Here is a 17,939-nt window from a genome sequence, read left to right on the forward strand (position 1 = left end):
GTACCTGGGTGGCTCAGTTGGTTGAACTTCGGACTCTTGCTTTCTGCTTTGGTCGTGATTTCAGAATCATGGGATCGAGCCCCGCATCGGCTCCGCATTCAGCACTGGGTCTGCTTGTCCCTCTCCCTCTGCTCTCCCCTTCCCTGGTAACTTGCTTGTGCTCTCTCATTCTCTCTCTCTCAAATAAATAAAATCTTTTTTTTTTTTTTAAAAGGAAACTTGGAAAATGATAGAAGTTATGAAAGCACTGTGAACATCAGGATTGGAAAATTCAGAACTGAGAGGAGTAAACAAACGATAGGCATCGTGGATAGAGTTGACAGAAAGGAGCAGATGAGGAGCCCAAGCAATAAACAAGATGTAAAAAAAAAATTTCAAAAACTCAATTTAAAAATGGACAAAACCCAAGCAGTAGTGTCGGGGAATAACCTTGGGTGATCAAACTGTAAGGAAATGCAGGAAAATTATTGCTATAAAACGAGGTTGGTGGTTACGTTTAAGTAAGAGAAGGGGCTTGAAATTAGGATGCAGCATAGAGGTGGACTTCTGCTGGCAAAACTCCATTGCCTGCACTGGGTGATGGCTAAAAGAGGGGTTAGCTTGTAATAACTCACAAAGGTAAAATATTCGTTTGGTTTTGTTTTCTAATTGTGTGTGTTAGTAATGCCTTTGGTTGCAAATAATGGAACAAGCTGGTTCATAGGAGCTTAAATAGAGAGTTGTCTCTTTTAGCTTACGTCCCTCAGCTGGTGGCTCAGCTCCCGCGGCAGTCAGGTGTCTGGGCATCCCGTCTCTCCAGGGCACTGCCCTTGTGTTTCAGATGCACATTTGTTGCCCACTGGAGGTGAGATGACTGTGTTACATCCATCTGTCCACTGTCCTCCAGGCAAGAAGAAGTGATAATCACTGCAGGAGAAGCTGGGGAGGCGAGCTTTTAGTTTTTAAAGTCCTTATGGTAGAAACGAATGAAGCAGAAGGTGGTTGGGCGTGAGTGTGGAGAGGAGCCTGCCTGCCTGCCTGCCTGCTGAAACAGTTGTTTATCTGGAACAGTGGTACTTCACCAAGAGGGTGGTTTGTGCCCCTCAGGATACATTGGCAACGTCTGGAGACACATCTGGCTGTCCCAGTCAGCCGGGAGCATGTGACGCTACTGGTATCTAGTGGGTAGAGGCCAAGAGTACTTCTGCACATCCTACAGGGCACAGGGCAGCCACCCACCCACAATCAAGAATCCACTGGCCCCAAATGACCGTCATGCTGCGGTTGAGGGACTCTAAAATGCCTTCACGGGGACAGGGGGTCCAGACTGATGTAAATCATTACATTAATAATACTAACACATTGTTTGTCTTTTTTTAAAAGATTTATTTATTTACTTTTAAGAGGGTGAGAGAGATGGTGAGGGAGAGAGCGAGTGGGGGAAGGGGCAGAGGGGGACAATATCCAAGCGAACTCCTGCTGAGCGCAGCGCTCTGGGGCTTAGTCTCACCATCCTGTGAGATCAGGACCTGAGCCAGAATCAAGTGTCAGACGCTCAACTGACTGAAGCACCCAGGCGCCCTCATTATTTGTCTTTTTACTTTCATTTTTTCACATGTGTCTAGTGGAGTAGGGTTTTCCAGAGGCTGCATAACATGCGCTGTTGACTATCTGGTGGTCAAGTGCGGAAAGAGATAAGAGAACCATCAGTCTTCCACTAGTCTAAATACTGAAGAGATCTGAAAAACTATCAAACAAATGGCTCTCTTCTCACTGATTATTTTTTTTTGTTTTGGAAAATATAATTATTTTTCATCAAAAATATGTACGTTAAGGGGTGCCTGGGTGGCTGAGTTGGTTAAGCATCTGCCTTCGGCTCAGGTCATGATCCCAGGGTCCTGGAATCGAGCCTCAAGTCGGGTCCCTGCTCAGCGGGGATCCTGCTTCTCTCTCTGTCCCTCCCCCCACTCATGCTCACTGGCGCGCTCTTTCTCTCAGATAAATACATAAAATCTTTTTAAAAATAAGTACATTAACATATGATGGGGTCTATTCCTAGTTTTAAATGCATAAATATTTTTTTAAAAATATTTAAATTTTGGGTTCTGTGAATGCAGTGGTCAGTGGGAAAAGGGTTTCTGCCTTTAGAGAGATTTCACTCTACCAGTGGAGCCAAACACATTCACTGTGATTATTCCTTAAAGTTCTGTAACAGAGGTCATTTCTGAGTGTGATGGGATTGCACTGGAGAGCACAGGGTGACGAGGTGGTGTTCTTAGAATGGAGCCTCCTATCAGACCTCACTCAGATCAGGACAACTGTCATTTTCATTTTGTTTCATTTGTCTCCCAAACTGCCCTGTTCTACCAAAGGTAGGAATTGGCTCTATACGTTTATACGTGGCTTAAGCTGCAACTCACTGATATGCTTCCTGCCCATTTTTAGTGACTGTACTGGCAATATTTAATGAATTGCACGCAGACGTGGACCTTTACGCACTTCTGTTCGGGGAAAGCGTCCTGAATGATGCTGTTGCCATTGTCCTGTCCTCGTAAGTAACAATATTACTCTGCCCCGGGGAAGAAAGCCTCCGGCTTCCGGAAGGCTCTGGGCTCAATTCAGACGCTTATCTTAAAAGTGTTAAAGATTGAACCAGGTGTTTTTCTCCACTGATAAAGTTATGCTGCTTTGTCCACTTGGCAGTGATCCAAATGCTGATGGCAGCATGACGCGAGGGCTGTGGGGGGAGTGCTGGGCCGAGTGTGGATACCATTGTATAAAGTGAGCGTGCTCCGTTTTAACTCCCTCTTCTTTTTAAACCCCAGGTCTATTGTTGCCTACCAGCCGGCGGGGCTGAACACGCATGCCTTTGATGCTGCTGCCTTTTTTAAATCAGTGGGCATTTTTCTAGGCATCTTTAGTGGCTCTTTCACCATGGGAGCCGTGACGGGCGTTGTGACTGCTCTAATATCCTTTCTGTGCTTTCTGCCCCTGCCTGGGCAGGATTGCGTGCTAGTATACTCGCAAGAGCAAGGTCTCAGTTCTTCCTCTCAGAAATGGTTTCTTTTTTTTTTTTTTCTTCCAGAAATGAATCTTTAATCGATGCTTCCACTGGGGTCAGGGGGTAGGGGTGGGGGCTCCTGAAATGTGTCCCTTTGGTGAAATGTGACAGTCAAGTTTGTAGCTAGCTAGGCCTCTGAGAAGATGTCTGGGAGTGTGACTCTAGCCTTAGCTCCATCCCTACCTCTGCATTCTCTCCCTCCGGCAGAGCAGCTGGAGATAGGAGTTTGGGGAGGACATTGGTTTTGGAGTCAGGGAGAGAGCCAGGAGGCCGGGAGGGAGCAGGCCGGAAAGTACTGGAGCCTGGAGCCTGCCTTCAGCTGTTGTGGGTCACATGGGCTACTGTGGCGGTAACTGCCTGGGGCCATCAGTGGCTGTTACTGCAAGGTGGCCTCCCTTAAGTGAAGGATTGTGTCCTATTCACTTCAAAAACCAGCCAAGCAACAGTAAAGCAAAGCACGGGCTGAGCAGACCACCCCTCGACAGGTGTGCAGAGTACTTTGTCAAATGTTCTTTCGGTGGCATTTAGATCCCCACTGTCCAGTACGAAGCCACAGGAGCCACAGCTGCCAGCCACGTCATCTCAGCCTGCAGTCAAAATCCAGATTATCACTGAGATTTCATACGTGCAATTTCTATAATAAACCTCTGCAACGTGGCATGCATTTTGCTATTGCAGCATCTCCCAACTCAGACTAGCCCTACTTCCGGTGTTCAGGAGCCCCTCATGGCTAGTGGCTACCCTACTGGATGGCCCAGATCCATCACTTCCTTCCCCGAGACCCCCATGATACCCTGGGGACTCAGGCTGCTCGGTGAGAGCACTCAGGAAAGGCTTCCATGCTAGCGCACTGGAAGGGCAGTGTTACGAGGGGACTCTCTGTCCCGAAAGTGACACTAGTACCAGGAGTTGTGCGTTTTATTTCTTCATTTCTCACGCATTCGTGAGGCACCTGCTGTTGGCCTCAGGTCATAGCGGCCCACAGAGGTCAGAGTCTCACTGTCCTCATCTCCCTCCCCAGGCCCTGCCTGAGGTACCCCCAGTACTGTTAGAACTCCCTGCCAGTCACCCCTCAGGCCGACCGAGCCCCTCAGAGGCCTGGGCATTGTAAGGAACACAGAAAACCTATTTACCGTTGCTTTAGAAGGCTCCATTTTTTAAAGACCGCTTTATTGAGGTAAAATTTGCATACTATACAGTTCACCCTTTTGAAGTGTACAGTTAAATGGCTTTGGGTATGTTACATTACTAGCTTTTTAAATTGTGGTAAAATACGTATAACACAGTTGGCCATTTGAAGCATTTTAGGTGTATAATTCAGTGGCATTAAGTACATCTACATTGTTCATGCCACTGTCCCCACTGTTTCCAGATCTTTCTCATCATCGCAGAAAGAAACAATACCCTCCTCTCTCCTCTCTCCCAGCCCTTGATAACCTCTTTTCTACCACAAAACTTACTTTTTCTTGCTTTAAAAACCGAGCAGCAGCCTTGGGGCCCCCAAAAGAAGAGTTGTAGGGAAAGGATAGCCCTTAAGGAAGGGGGTTCTGGGCTTACTGAGTGTGGTTCTTGGTGGCCCCCATAACTTGTTCCCGGAGCCAAATTCCTTGACAGAGGCCCACGTGACCAAGTTTACCAAGCTGCACTGCTTCCCCCTCCTGGAGACGGCACTCTTCTTCTTGATGTCCTGGAGCACCTTCCTTTTGGCGGAAGCCTGTGGCTTCACAGGTGGGTTTTCACTACCTGTGGGCTACCCTTCCCCTCCTGGCAGCCAGAGCTGTGCAAACTGGAGGGGACCTCGCGGAACTGTCCGGTGGCGTTCATTCAGCTCTCCCATAGCGTCTGCATGGAGGGTTGCTGAAGGAGGCTGGTGTTCTGCCTGAGGAATAGTTTTGTTTCCCAGAGCTACACATTTTTAAAGGATGAAGTTTATTGCTTCAAGCTCAGCTGTTTCTGAGTACTGGTTCCAGTTGCAAGCAGATGTTTAGCTGCAGAGGTTAATGAACATATTAACCTCTTAACAGTTATCATCCCTTAGATTGCTGCTTCTTTCAGGAACAGTAAAAAGCAACATACAAAATCTGTATCCTTGTAAGAGTAACTTTGTATCTACTCTGATGAATGTGAACACAGTTCATCCTTGTTTTGGCTCTAGTTTGTTTAATCATTATTTTTCAATGCTATGTGTTTATGATGCCAGTTTCATGTATTAGTACAAGTAACCTTGTGGTTGTAGTTCTTCCCATTCTCTCATCAAAAAAAAAAAAAAATCACTGAATTTTTCCACTAGAAAACTCAAGTGCAATTGCTATACATAATCCAGGTAGTTGGGAAGCCCTTTTAGTTCTCTTTTCAAAATAATGCAACATGTCTTTATAGGTAGCCTTATAATATACCCCACTTCTTTAAACTTTGGCAATTATCTGTAAAGGTCAAGGCACGGTCCAGGTGCATCAGTTGTCTTGCAAAACAAAATGGTTACCATTAATCCTAAATCAAGGTAACCAAGCCTTGGGAAAAAATGGCACAGTACTCCGGATCCATTTTGTCTGAAACCTTAGACCATGCACAAACAGAAAGCATTTGCTCGCAATTAAATTCATTGCTTCTAAGAACAGAGGAGAGCATGGCAAAAGGATATGATGGGTCCCATGGATATGAGGTGCCCCACAGCCTCTTTGAAAGAGTGAATGCTAAATGCCAAATTCAGTGGGAGTTTAGAGGGGAGAGAATGCCTTTAAAACTGGAGCAAGGAGGGAATTCAGGCACCTTGGCTTTGAAGGAAGACAGTCAGAAGAAGGGAAGGTTGGTATGAGTGGTGGGGGCAGGCCATAGGAAAACTTTCCAGACTGTTCCAAACTTTTGGTAATAGGAAACTTTCCAAACTGTTCAGGAAGCTGGATATATTGGGCTTGCCCACGTGAAGTTTTTGTTTCAGTGGGGATTTTTTTCCTGCTTCATTTTTTCCCCATTGATTCTTTTTTCTTTCTTTCTTTCTTTCTTTTTTTTTTTTTTTTTAATCTCTCACCAGGCGTTGTGGCTGTCCTTTTCTGCGGAATCACGCAGGCTCATTACACCTACAACAACCTGTCCGTGGAGTCACGCAGTCGAACGAAGCAGGTGAGAGCAAGCCCTGGGTCTTCATGAGTCAGTTGTGCATACAAGGGAGGCACCCCACAGAGTTTACGGCTTCCTTTTCCCATCCCGTGCAGCTCTTTGAGGTGTTACACTTCCTGGCAGAGAATTTTATCTTCTCCTACATGGGCCTGGCACTGTTTACCTTCCAGAAGCACGTTTTCAGCCCTGTGTTCATCATTGGAGCTTTTGTATCCTTTTTTTGGTTCTACTGTTTTGTCTGTGGACAAGTGACCACTGCTGGGGAAGCTATAATAAGAATTTCTGTTTGGGGTGGGTGACTGAGCCAGCGCTGGTTCGTGATGGTATTTTCCTGATGAGAAAAAAAAAAGGCTTACAAGGTTCATAAAACTCAATGGATTCAGTGGAAAGATCGGCTTTCATCTGAGGCTGTCCTCTCTGCATGTTCTGTGTAACACAGTTTTCCTGTTAACCTGGTGCATGGCAGGTGGTAGCTTGTTTTATAGAACACCCTTCTTATTTATTTTTATTTATTTTCTTATTTATCTTAACTTATGTACTTATTTATTTATAAAGATTTTATTTAGTCATTTATTTTAGAGAGAGAAAAGAGCATGCATGTACCTCTGCATGCAGGGGGAGGGGCAAAGGGGGAGGAAGAAGGGGAAGCAGACTCTGCGCTGAGTCCCGACATGGCACGTGGGATGTAGGACCCCAAGACCGTGACCTGAGCTGAAATGAAGAGTCAGATGCTCAACCAACTGAGCCATCCAGGTGCCCCATAAAGCACCCTTCTTAGCAGATCTGTAAGTTGGCCACTGTGTCAGTCCCAGAATCATTTTTATTTCATTGCTACATGAATTCCAATCCAGAAGGTTTCCAGTTTGGAAGACCTGAAGCTTCTGTTACTGCACAGTAACTGCAGTACTGTTACAACTGCACAGGCAGCCCTTCCTCATGCTGCCCAGAGAGGCCTGCCGGCAATGAATCCGCTTTCCCTGGAGCATACCGGCTGTGAGAGATCACAGTGGAGAAGACTCCCTTTATTTTTTTCCAAAAGAAAAAAAGAAGAAGAAGAAAAAGGAGAGGAAGAAAAGACAAAATGGAAAAATACTTGGTTCCTTGACTTAGTTCCATGGTGAATGCAGTTTTTGGAAGGGAGACACTGTTTTAGGGATTGGCTTCTCTGAAGAAAGGAGGGATGTGAATGCCCAGCTGTGGGTGGACAGCTCAGAGTTTTGCTCGCTTGGCCTCCGATCTTATTGTTTTCATTGACGTGAACTCCTCTGGGCCTTGGAATGGTAGCAGTTCAGCTCAGCCTAGATTTGTAAACACTGAGCCAGCGTCCCCTATTGCTGGGCCTTTACACTTGCTTTTTCTGAGACCTCATGGGTAACCTTTAAAAAATAAAAAAATAAAAAAAGGAGTGTTTTTCTCTTCTGGGCTTGAGGATCAAGGGATACTCACCAAGCAGCTGGATAGTGACTGTGGCTGGCCTATTGCTGTGAGGGGTCCTTCTGGTTAGAGTGTGATCTCCTTCACCTGGGGTTCTTTTGGATGGATTTACATACTCACCAAGACTGACAGCTAAAAACCTGGAGGATCAGCGTTCTCATTCTTGCTCCAGAAAGACCTCACATGTCCTCTAGATCTGTATTCGGAGCACAGCATCTGGGGAGAGAGAGTGAGAGGAGCCCTTGTTTACAGAGGAGGGCCTTGCGGGGAGGGTGAGCTGGGGGTGGGAGGGAGCCCCCTGGGAGTCCCGCAGGCCCCTTACCACTTGAGGACCTTTGCATGGCTTCTGGGATAAAATGTGCTTTTTAAGCACTACCTGTTTCTTTCTGTTCGAAACAAAACAACACAACACAGAACCAGAGGGGTTGGGAGGGGCACAGATTGGAAAAAAAAAAAAAAGCAGCTAAAAGCAGAAAAACAGTCAGTCCTTTACCCTGGAGGAGGCAGAAGACAGTTCCACCCTGGCTTGTGTCTGAAACAGCTGCAGCTTAGGCAGCTGGTGCTTGGCTGGCCCAGAAGCTCCCTGTTCTCGAGGCTCCCACGGCGGTTTCCTTCTGCGACCAGGGCAGCATGCAACTCTCTGCCAGACTTTAATCTAAACTCAGCAAGTGAGGGATAACCTGTTTCCCTGAATTCTTCGCTGTCCACAGCAGAGCTCCCCTTCCACACTCCCCCATTTCCATGGCTCTTCCCTCTGGAAGACTTTTATGCCACTTAGGTAGAAAAATCTCCCCCTCCTGTTGAGTCTTAGGAGGGTTAGGAGTGCTCCTTCAGTGGCCCGAGTCCTTTGTGTGTCCGCACAAAGTGTCTCACTTGTAGCATCTTCCTGGTCCTTTCGGGCCCCTGCTCTCTACTTCTGACTGAAGCATATGCACTCTTACCCAGGACATTTGCTCTTTACCGTTTGACCTGGAGTGTAGGCGTTTGCTCTTCTTGTGACTTTCCTTCTCATGGAGCCCAAGCCACGATTCGCTCCTCTCAATGCACCCCCCACAACCCCTGCCATGGTGCCTGAGCTTATTTCTGGACTCATTTTTAGAGAGATGGAAAACTTGGTCCACATCAGTGTGATTAAATCAAGAAGTTATAACAGAGATGCCTGGGTGGTTCAGTCAGTTAAGTGTCTGCCTTTGGCTCAGGTCACGATCCTGGGGTCCTGGGATCAAGCCCCGTATCAGGCTCTCTGCTCAATGGGGAGCCTGCCTCCCTCTCTCCCTCTGTCTCCCCCTCTTCCTCTGCCTCCTCCCCGCTGCTTGTGCTCTTGCTCTCATAGTCTCTCTCTCAAATAAATAAATAAAATCTTTAAAAAGAAGAAGTTACAACAGCCCATTTAAAAGGTTCGAAATGAACTCTGATGGGAACCAGAATGCTGGGAAAGCTGTCTAACTGAATCCTCACTTGCTGCTGAGACTTGTTTCAGGGGAGGCTGGACAGCTTGGCTGCCTCATGCGACCTTGCTGGTCTTTGTGCAGTTATCTCCTGGTCATGAGGGATCACAGCATCATTAACATTCTCTGCTCTGCCAGAGGCTCTGGGAAGTTGCCTTTCTAGAAAGCTGTTGGGTCCTTAACCTCCACCTGGTGGTCAGGTCGCCATCTTCCTGGGCAGAGCTGCGCACATCTACCCGCTCTCCTTCTTCCTCAACTTGGGCAGAAGGCACAAGATTGGCTGGAACTTTCAACACATGATGATGTTTTCAGGTAAAAAACCGTACACGTCAAGAAAAATGAGTTTTATTCGGCAGGAATGCTAGCATGATTAAAATATCATCAATAAGGTCCACGAAGAGCCAGAAGTTCAGACACCTGGTTCTTTTGTATCCCTGCATTGCTGGGTGGGCTGACATACATGCTAGAGTTAACTCTGGTTTTGCAAGCTATACTACCAAATGTGAACATTCTCCCCCAAAATAGCCACATCTTCATTTTTATCTCTACCACCCATGGGACCTATAGGTATACAAGTATTTAAAGTGCTTGATTATTTTCTGATCGGTATTCATAACCCTTAATCTTCCAGAAGGGCTCCAGACTTAAAATTTCTAGGTCTTTAATGAGAAAGAATACAGGACAGGTCGCTCAGTACCTCCCAGCTGCGGTATCCAGTCTTGTAAAATAATGAAATTGAGCTACTTAGTTGAGGTTCCTCCCAGCTCCAACTTTCTCTGAAGCATAAAACAACACAAAACCAACCAAACCGAAAAACCACTTGCATAAGCAAGATGAGCCCCACACTGGAAATTAACAGCTGTGATAGTGCTGTTTGATCTACACTGTCTCCCACATCCACCACCCTCCCCTGCCACCCCATAAAGCTCAGAAGTGTGCAGAAGCCACCAAGGGAACAAAGGGCAGTCAAATACGCAGAGGTAAAGGAAGGAGAGAGCAGCTGGCCTGAGCTGATGGTGCAGTAAGCGTGCAGTGAGCGTCCGTCATCATGGATGAGACCCAAGTTAGAGGGTCTTTGTAGAGCAGAGGGAGAAGATGGTGGGGCTGCCGGAGGCCACAGGGATCCTTAAAATTACCTCTGTTTTCTGTGGGGGATGGGGAGGAACTGCGCAAGAGGCAAAGTGAGTAGCAGCCCTTGACTGCAACGTGGTGGTTCTCGTGGGGGAGGGGGATGTCAGAGTCTTCTGGAACTCTCTGGGCAACAGGCACTGCACCGCGAAGCAGTTGCTCTGTCTGGTGCTTGCTTACCTCTTCACTGAAACAGGCCACCTGCTGCAGTGAGTGCATCCTCTTTATAATGCAGCACTCTGGGTTCTGGAGGGGACAAAGACTGCTTCCTTGCCAGACTCCCAGTCTGATGTGGGGGAGGAGGTGAGCAAAGAGCTAACTTCCTCTGGAGGGAGCGTGACACACTGCAATCAAGATGGGGAAGAGGAGGGCCTGGGGCCATCTTTACCAAGGGGGCAGTCTTCGTTCTGGGTTTGCCAGAAATGAGTCTCGTGAGGCAGCAGGTTGGACAATCAGGAGAGCGTTGCCAGGCTTTTTCCAGGAAGGGCAGCAGTGTGCTTTCGCTGTAAGACACAGGGGCTAATGCAGAAAGAGGGTCAGATTGGATGGGGGAAATTGCATCTAGGCTGCTGGGAGCTCAGGTGGCATCAGAACCATCTGTTGGGCTGGTTAGAGGCCCTCGAGGGGCCCCACCGCCAGCGTGTTTCTGCAGGTAGAGGGGCCCCAGGAATGGGCACTTCTCATGTATTCTTGGCTGCTTCTGCTACTGCTGCTAGTGGTTTGAGGACCACACTTTGAGAACCACTGTTGGAGTCTGGATCCCAAGGAAGCCCCATTGCTGTGCCCAAGAGGTTGGGCTTGACTCGAGAGCAGTCGGGCAACTTTAGAGGTTTCTGAGAAAGGCATGCCAAGGTCCTCCTTCCATATCAAGAAAGGGCTGCTGGGAAAGAGCGAGGCCAGCAGGAGATAACTCTACCTGGATAAATTTAAAGTATGTGCATTATTTTCTGTACTAAAAGACTGCGACGTACACAGCTATTTAAAGATACCATCTCCTGTAAAAGTTACTTCCTGCTGGGAGCAATCTCACCATTGAAAGGAACTCAGCTCTTTAAAGTGATGAAAAATCCAAGGCTTCTCTATTGTACAGCATACAGTGTTTACCTGATAAAATCAAGACGACTGTAGCACATGTTGTCTCTCTCTGACCCCCATGCTTTGTTCTTGGAGACAGCATCCTTTTAGAGGCTTAAATATTGATTATTGACAATGGTGGCTGTCGGTGTTCTAGATGTGCCTAAGTGTCTCCCTAGCACAGATTAATAGAAAACATTAACTTTGTTTTTTCATGTCATTTTTGGGGAGTCATTCTGCAGTGAATTGTGAAGTTCTCAGATTAGCGAATTTGCAAAATTATCAGGAAAGGTAGGAAACTACACAAACAGATACAGTACGTATAACTTTTCTTGCTCTCATACAACATACACAGTTGTCGTGTGCCCCCCCTCCCACCGCTGGTGAAGAGGAGCTCATGCCAGGTATCTGTTGAAGACCATGGAGTCACTCTTTACTTTAAAACAAATGAGTGTGCTTTGAAAAAGGAACAAAAGAGCTTAGAATGGCAAACATTAAAATATGGATGTTTAATCTTTTTTTTAAAAACAAACAATACTGGGGCGCCTGGGTGGCTCAATGGGTTAAAGTCTCTGTCTTCAGCTCAGGTCATGATCCCAGAGTCCTGGGATCGAGCCCCACATCGAGCTCTCTGCTCCATGGGGAGCCTGCTTCCCCCTCTCTCTCTGCCTATTTGTGATCTCTGTCTGTCAAATAAATAAATAAAATCTTTAAAAAAACCCCAATATTTTATTAAATATAACATAAGTAAAATCTAATGCAAAATAAAAATATGAGAACTCACATAAAAGAAGAACAAATATTTGTGAATATATATTAAGAATATTCACAATTGTTTCAATTCCTTTGTGAGTGTTGCTCTATGTAGATCAAAACATATGCTTTTAAAATTAAAGGTAAGAATATAACTTAACTGCATTAAGTTCATTTCTATTTGGCGGGGTTTTTGTTTGTTTTGTTTTTTTAGTCAAGTTGACACACAATGTTTATGTTAGTTTCAGATGTAAACATAGTGATTCAACTTCCCTATGGGTTGTGTTGTACTCATTCTAAGTATTTGGTGCCTAATCTTAATGCCTGTTAATGTGGGTGAAGGGTCAGCAAACTGTAGTCCTGGGGTCCAGTCTGGCTGCTGTCTGTTGTCATATACGCCACGGCTCAGAATGGCTTTTACCGATGGACATCTACAGTCCGAGTCATGAGAGGAGACACTGACTTTGAAATCCAATCAGGTGAAATCTCATCCTCGAAGAGAATCCCACTGTTTGCATTAACGCACCTATATTACAACAAACTGTACTCAGTTATTATGAATCCATTCTTGGTTTTTGTCGATAAGATTTTGTGGGAATCTGTTTTTTTCTCTTATACATCAGTACCTGCACAGTATTCTTTACTTTTTCCCCCCTTACCCCATAAAGCCTAAGATCTCTAATATCTGACCATTTACAGAAAAAGTTGCCAGCCCCTGATGTAGATCAAGTTATGTCGTTGCTTCTCTGTGTGGCTTTGCTAAGGAAATGCTGACCTGCTCTGTGGTTCATGGCACAGAAGCCACAAATATGCATTTGCCACATTCATACCTAGCCTGCTACTTCCATTTATGATGGGATCAGACCTAGAGAGCTTATGTTTTTATTTTTTATTTACATTTCTTTTTACTTCATGTTCCTAGCAAAACTATTTTAGCAATAAGAGCGTGTTGTTGTCCTGGAATGGGCCACACAAAATAGTGCAGTGTTCTCCTTACATTATGGACATTTTGAAGGAAAAAAAAAAAGTCCAACAGGAGAAAACCATATGCCCTTAAGTTTCTTCTTTCCAAATGAGACAGCATGTGGGGTCCAGCCATTAGCCCCAAGTGGCAACAGTGCATTCGAGGACACACATTTGGCCTTGTAACCAAATCTTCTTCTCCGGTCCCTGCAGGCCTCAGGGGGGCCATGGCATTTGCACTGGCCATCCGAGACACAGCATCCTATGCCCGCCAGATGATGTTCACGACCACGCTCCTCATTGTCTTCTTCACCGTTTGGGTCATTGGTGGAGGCACGACGCCCATGTTGTCGTGGCTTAACATAAGGTCAGTTTGAAACCATGGTCAGTTTTGTGTCTAACTGGATCACTTGTGCCCACCCTGGTGCAGGTGTGTGTGTGTGGTGGGGGAGACAGCTTAGTGTGTGGAAGGTTCTTAACAGGGTTATGTTGGGTTGGGTTTGGGGGAGGGGTTGAAAATAAAAAGCAATGAGTAAAAATTCAGAATATAGACTTTTCCATGAGAAAAAAAGAAGGTGGGTGTGAAAATTTCTGTCAGTATGACAACACAAGGCCTTAGAAACACCTGGACCTTTCTAGAACAGTGACACTAGGGCAAGAATTCCAAAGTCTTAAAGCTGCAGGCAGGAGAACAGATGCCACTGCCGGCAAAGTCAGGCAGTGCACATTCCTGTGAAATCACACCTCTGGCCTTCAGAGCCACCTCATCCACCAGAAACAGAAAGAGGCAATTCGAGTTTTGTTTCTAGGAGGAAACTGTTTGATCTGTTTCTTGCTGAGGCGTACCAAAGAGGTGATATTTCCTGTGTCACCATCCTCTGTTGCAGGCTCATGTATGTCCCCTGCCTGTGGTTTTGCAACTCAGTCAGGACTGAGAGCCCTGACCAAAATTTGATTTTTTGTTTTTTAAGAGCGTTTGAAGCCCAGAGGGGCTGGCAAGCTCCAGCACATTAGGGTAAGGAGGGCACTGGAACAGAGGTCAGGCGTCCCAGAGCCCAGCTCTGGCTCTGGTTCAAGGCAAGCCCTTCACATGTCTTTGGGCCTCAGTTTCCCCAAATGCTAAGTGAAAGCATGCCAGCAGACCTTCTGCAGTCCCTTCAGCTCTCAGTGGGTGTGCTTTGCTCATGGGAGGCACCCCCACCACCTCCATCCATTTTGGAGTGTGCAGAGGGTGAATGTGATCAGGAGACAAGGCTCTCTGCGCGCGTGGGTGTGAAGAGGAATTCTCTGGAAAGCCACAAGGTGGCGATGTTTTTCTGTTTTTCTTTCTCTGCCAGCTTTTAATTCACATTCCCTTCTCTGGAATATAGAATGCCCAGACAACTGCCACAGAGCCTACCTTAGCTGGCGGGGGGGACGGGACTGGAATTTGGGAGAAAACTGGAGTTGGAGAGACCTCCGTAACCCATCAAGGACTTTTGTCTTGATGGCAGGCAGGGATTCCTGGGCTCGGCCTCTGCCAGCTGCACCGTTTCTGGCCTGGCAAGCCTCAGCCTCACATCCTCGAGGGTCTGCAGAAGCTACTCAGGGCTGATCAGTGGCAGGTCCCGTAATAGATAACACTTGTGTGACACAGGCGTTGTACAAGATGCTGCGCCTGTATTAAGACAATCTTCACAACATTCGGTAGAGAAGCTACAACCATGCTCTTCATTTTAAAGTTGACAGAACTGAGGCCCAGAGAAATAACTTGCCCAGGTCACAGAGCTTTTGGGGGATGGGCTGGGATTTGGGCCCCGGCAGTCTTGGCACCCAGTCCACAGGCTGAACTGCTGTGTCCGACCGCCTGTGAGAAGGTGGATAGTGTTGGGCACCTCTGTGTCGTGAATTTGGGATGACCAGAACTTTGAGTTCCTGGTATGAATCTCAAGAGTTGTATTAAGGAAAATAATTCATCCTGGGAATATGAACCTAAAGAAGAAAATGGACGGCTTTTTGGCTCTAAACCTGACACATATAATGGTACCATCTTTGTTCTGTGTTAAAGGTAAGAAAGGAGGTTTACCCGGCACACAGTTGAGAATCTTTAAGAATCTCAAGATTAAGGGTGCCTGGGTGGCTTAGTTGGTTGGGTGTCTGCCTTCGGCTTGGGTCATGATCCTAGAGTCCTGGGACAGAGCCCCACATTGGGCTCCCTGCTCAGTGGGAAACCTACTTCTCTCTCTACCACTCCCCTGCTCTCTCACTCTATCATTCTCTCAAATAAATTAAATCTTTTTTTAAAAAGGTTTTATTTATTTATTTGACAGAGATCACAAGTAGGCAGAGAGGCAGGCGGGGATGGGGGGGAAGCAGGCTCCCCGCCGGGCAGAGAGCCCGATGTGGGTCTTGATCCCAGGACCCTGAGATCATGACCTGAACCGAAGGCAGAGGCTTAACCCACTGAGCCACCCAAGCACCCCTCAAATAAATTAAATCTTTTTAAAAAAAAAAAAAGAATCTCAAGACTGACCTCTGAGATTACTTTCTGTTCCTATTTGTCTGGTCACTCAGTAGGTACCTGGATGTTCAGAGCCTGATTAAATCATGTTGGTTTTTTCATCCTGGTTTATAGGCCCTCCCACACACTACACACATGTATAGGCAAATAATTTCCCACCAATTGGAGAGTTGACTTGTGACATTTTACTCTTCCGATAACCCTTTTCCAAATTGGGCCACTCAGATTGTCCTTTCCAGAACTGAGAGTGTGTGTAGCTTTCCCTGAGGCACATAAGCTGTATATACAAATATAATAACTTTATCATCATGGAAAATCCATGTAACATACGGATAGCACCTAGAACATAGCAGCTAGTGAGTGCCCAGAGAGGAATCGGGAAATGATGATGTGTATGACTGGGCATAGGAGAGATCTCATTTCTCCACATCCTCGCCAGCATTTGGGATTTTATTTATATTTGACAGACAGAAAGCACAAGTAGGCAGAGAGGCAGGCAGAGAGAGGAGGAAGCAGACTCCCTGCTGAGCAGAGAGCCCAGTGCGGGGCTTGATCCCTGGACCCTGGGATCATGACCTGAGCCGAAGGCAGAGGCTTTAACCCACTGAGCCACCCAGGTTCCCCTGTTACCACTCTTCTTCATTGTAGGTCTAATAGGTGTGTGGGTGTACCTCCCTGTGGCCTCACTTTACATTTCTCTAATAACTAATGATATCAAGCATCTCTTTGTGTGCTTATTGGCCATTCTTGTATCTTCTCTGATGAAACACCTGCTAAAACTCTTTGTTTTCTAATCAGATTGTTTGGGTTTTTTAAATTGAGTTTTGAGTTCTTTATTTATTATAGATACTAATCTTCTGTCAGAGATGTGGTTTGTAAGTATTTTCTTCGAGGTTGTGGCTTGTCTTTTAATCCTTTTAGTAGAGTCTACCATAAAACACAAGTTTCAGTTTTGAGGGAGTGCCATTTATCATTTTTTTTTCTTTTATGCACCGTGTCTTTGGTGTTACATCTAAGGACTCTCTGTCAAGCCCTAGGTCCTGATTTCTTCTGTGTTATCTTCTAAAAGTTTTTTAGTGTTCTGCTTGACATTTAAGTCTGTGGTCCATCTTGGGTTGATTTTTATATAAGATACAGGTTTAAGTTAAGGTTTTATCTTATTTGCCTAAGACTATCCAGTCGTTCTGGCAATATGTTTAAAAGACTGGTCTTGGGGCAGCTGAGTGGCTCAGTCATTAAGCGTCTGCCTTCGGCTCAGGTCATGATCCCAGGGTTCTGGGATCGAGCCCCACATCAGACTCTCTGATCCACAGGCAAACTGCTTCTCCCTCTCCCTTTGCTGCTCTCCCTGCTTGTGCTCCCACTCTCTCTCAAATAAATAAATAAAATCTTTAAAAAAAAAAAAAACTAGTCTTACTCCATTGAATTACTTTTCCTCCTTTGCCAAAAATCAGTTGGCTGTATACACGTGGGTCTGTTTGTGTTCTGCTCCACTGATGAATGCATTCAACCCTCCACCGGGACCACATTGTCCTGATAGCTATTGTTACGTAATAAACTTTAGCATCATGTGGGGCAAGGCCTCCCATGTTATTCTTTTTTCAAAATTGTCATAGCTATTCTAGTTCCTTTCCATATATATTTTAGAATAACCTTGTCTATCTCTTAAAAAAAAAAAAAGTCACTGAAATTTTCACCGGAATTGTGTTAAACCTATATATCAGTTTGGGGAGAATTGCCATCTTTATTATGTTGACTCTTCCAATTCATGAATGTGTCATGTTTCTTCATTTATTTAGATTGTATGGTTTTCAGGATACAGTGCCTGTCCATGGTTTGTTAGATTGTTTTTTTTTTTTAAGATTTTATTTATTTGACACACAGAGAGAGAAACCACAAGTAGGCAGAAAGGCAGGCAGAGAGAGGGCAGAAGGCAGAGAGCCTGATGGGGGACTCGATCCCAGGACCCTGAGATAATGACCTGAGCCGAAGACAGAGGCTTAACCCACTGAGCCATCCAGGTGTCCTGGTTTATTAGATTTATATCGAAGTATTTCTTCTTTCTTGAGCAATTATAAATACTGTTCTATATTTTTTTAAGATTTCATTTATTTGACACAGAGAGAGATCACAAGTTAGGCAGAGAGGCAGAGAGAGTGGAGGAAGCAGGCTCCCTGCTGAGCCGAGAGCCCAATGTGGGGCTCCATCCCAGGACCCTGAGATCATGACCTGAACTGAAGCCAGAGGCTTAACCCATGAGCCACCTAGGTGCCCCAAAGGTTTTATTTATTTATTTGACAGAGCACAAGTAGGCAGAGCAGTAGGCAGAGAGGGAAGACAGAGAGAAGTAGGCTCCCCTCTGAGCAGAGCCTGATGTGGGGCTTGACCCCAGAACCCTGGGATCATGACCTGAGCCGAAAGCAGACGCTTAATGACTGAGCCACCCAGGTGCCCCAAGACCAGATGCTTTACGGACTGAGCC

At 46.0% G+C, this 17,939-nt stretch overlaps 1 protein-coding gene across 3 annotated transcripts in view; it reads left to right on the forward strand.

Annotated features, from left to right (window-relative positions):
• Positions 1-17,939, forward strand: part of SLC9A7 (solute carrier family 9 member A7) — a 138,669-nt gene that overhangs the window by 81,777 nt on the left and 38,953 nt on the right. For all 3 annotated transcript variants that reach the window (XM_045068422.1, XM_045068421.1, XM_004754971.3), the window contains exons 6-12: positions 2,425-2,530; positions 2,805-2,946; positions 4,663-4,768; positions 6,072-6,160; positions 6,253-6,366; positions 9,240-9,351; positions 13,171-13,324. In XM_045068422.1, coding sequence (XP_044924357.1) covers positions 2,425-2,530; positions 2,805-2,946; positions 4,663-4,768; positions 6,072-6,160; positions 6,253-6,366; positions 9,240-9,351; positions 13,171-13,324 — 823 coding nt within the window. The remainder of the gene's footprint in view (positions 1-2,424; positions 2,531-2,804; positions 2,947-4,662; positions 4,769-6,071; positions 6,161-6,252; positions 6,367-9,239; positions 9,352-13,170; positions 13,325-17,939) is intronic.

Source organism: Mustela putorius, unplaced genomic scaffold (genome assembly GCF_011764305.1).
Source record: "Mustela putorius furo isolate JIRA1106 unplaced genomic scaffold, ASM1176430v1.1 tig00003903_pilon_pilon_pilon, whole genome shotgun sequence".
Classification (NCBI taxonomy): Eukaryota; Metazoa; Chordata; class Mammalia; order Carnivora; family Mustelidae; genus Mustela; species Mustela putorius.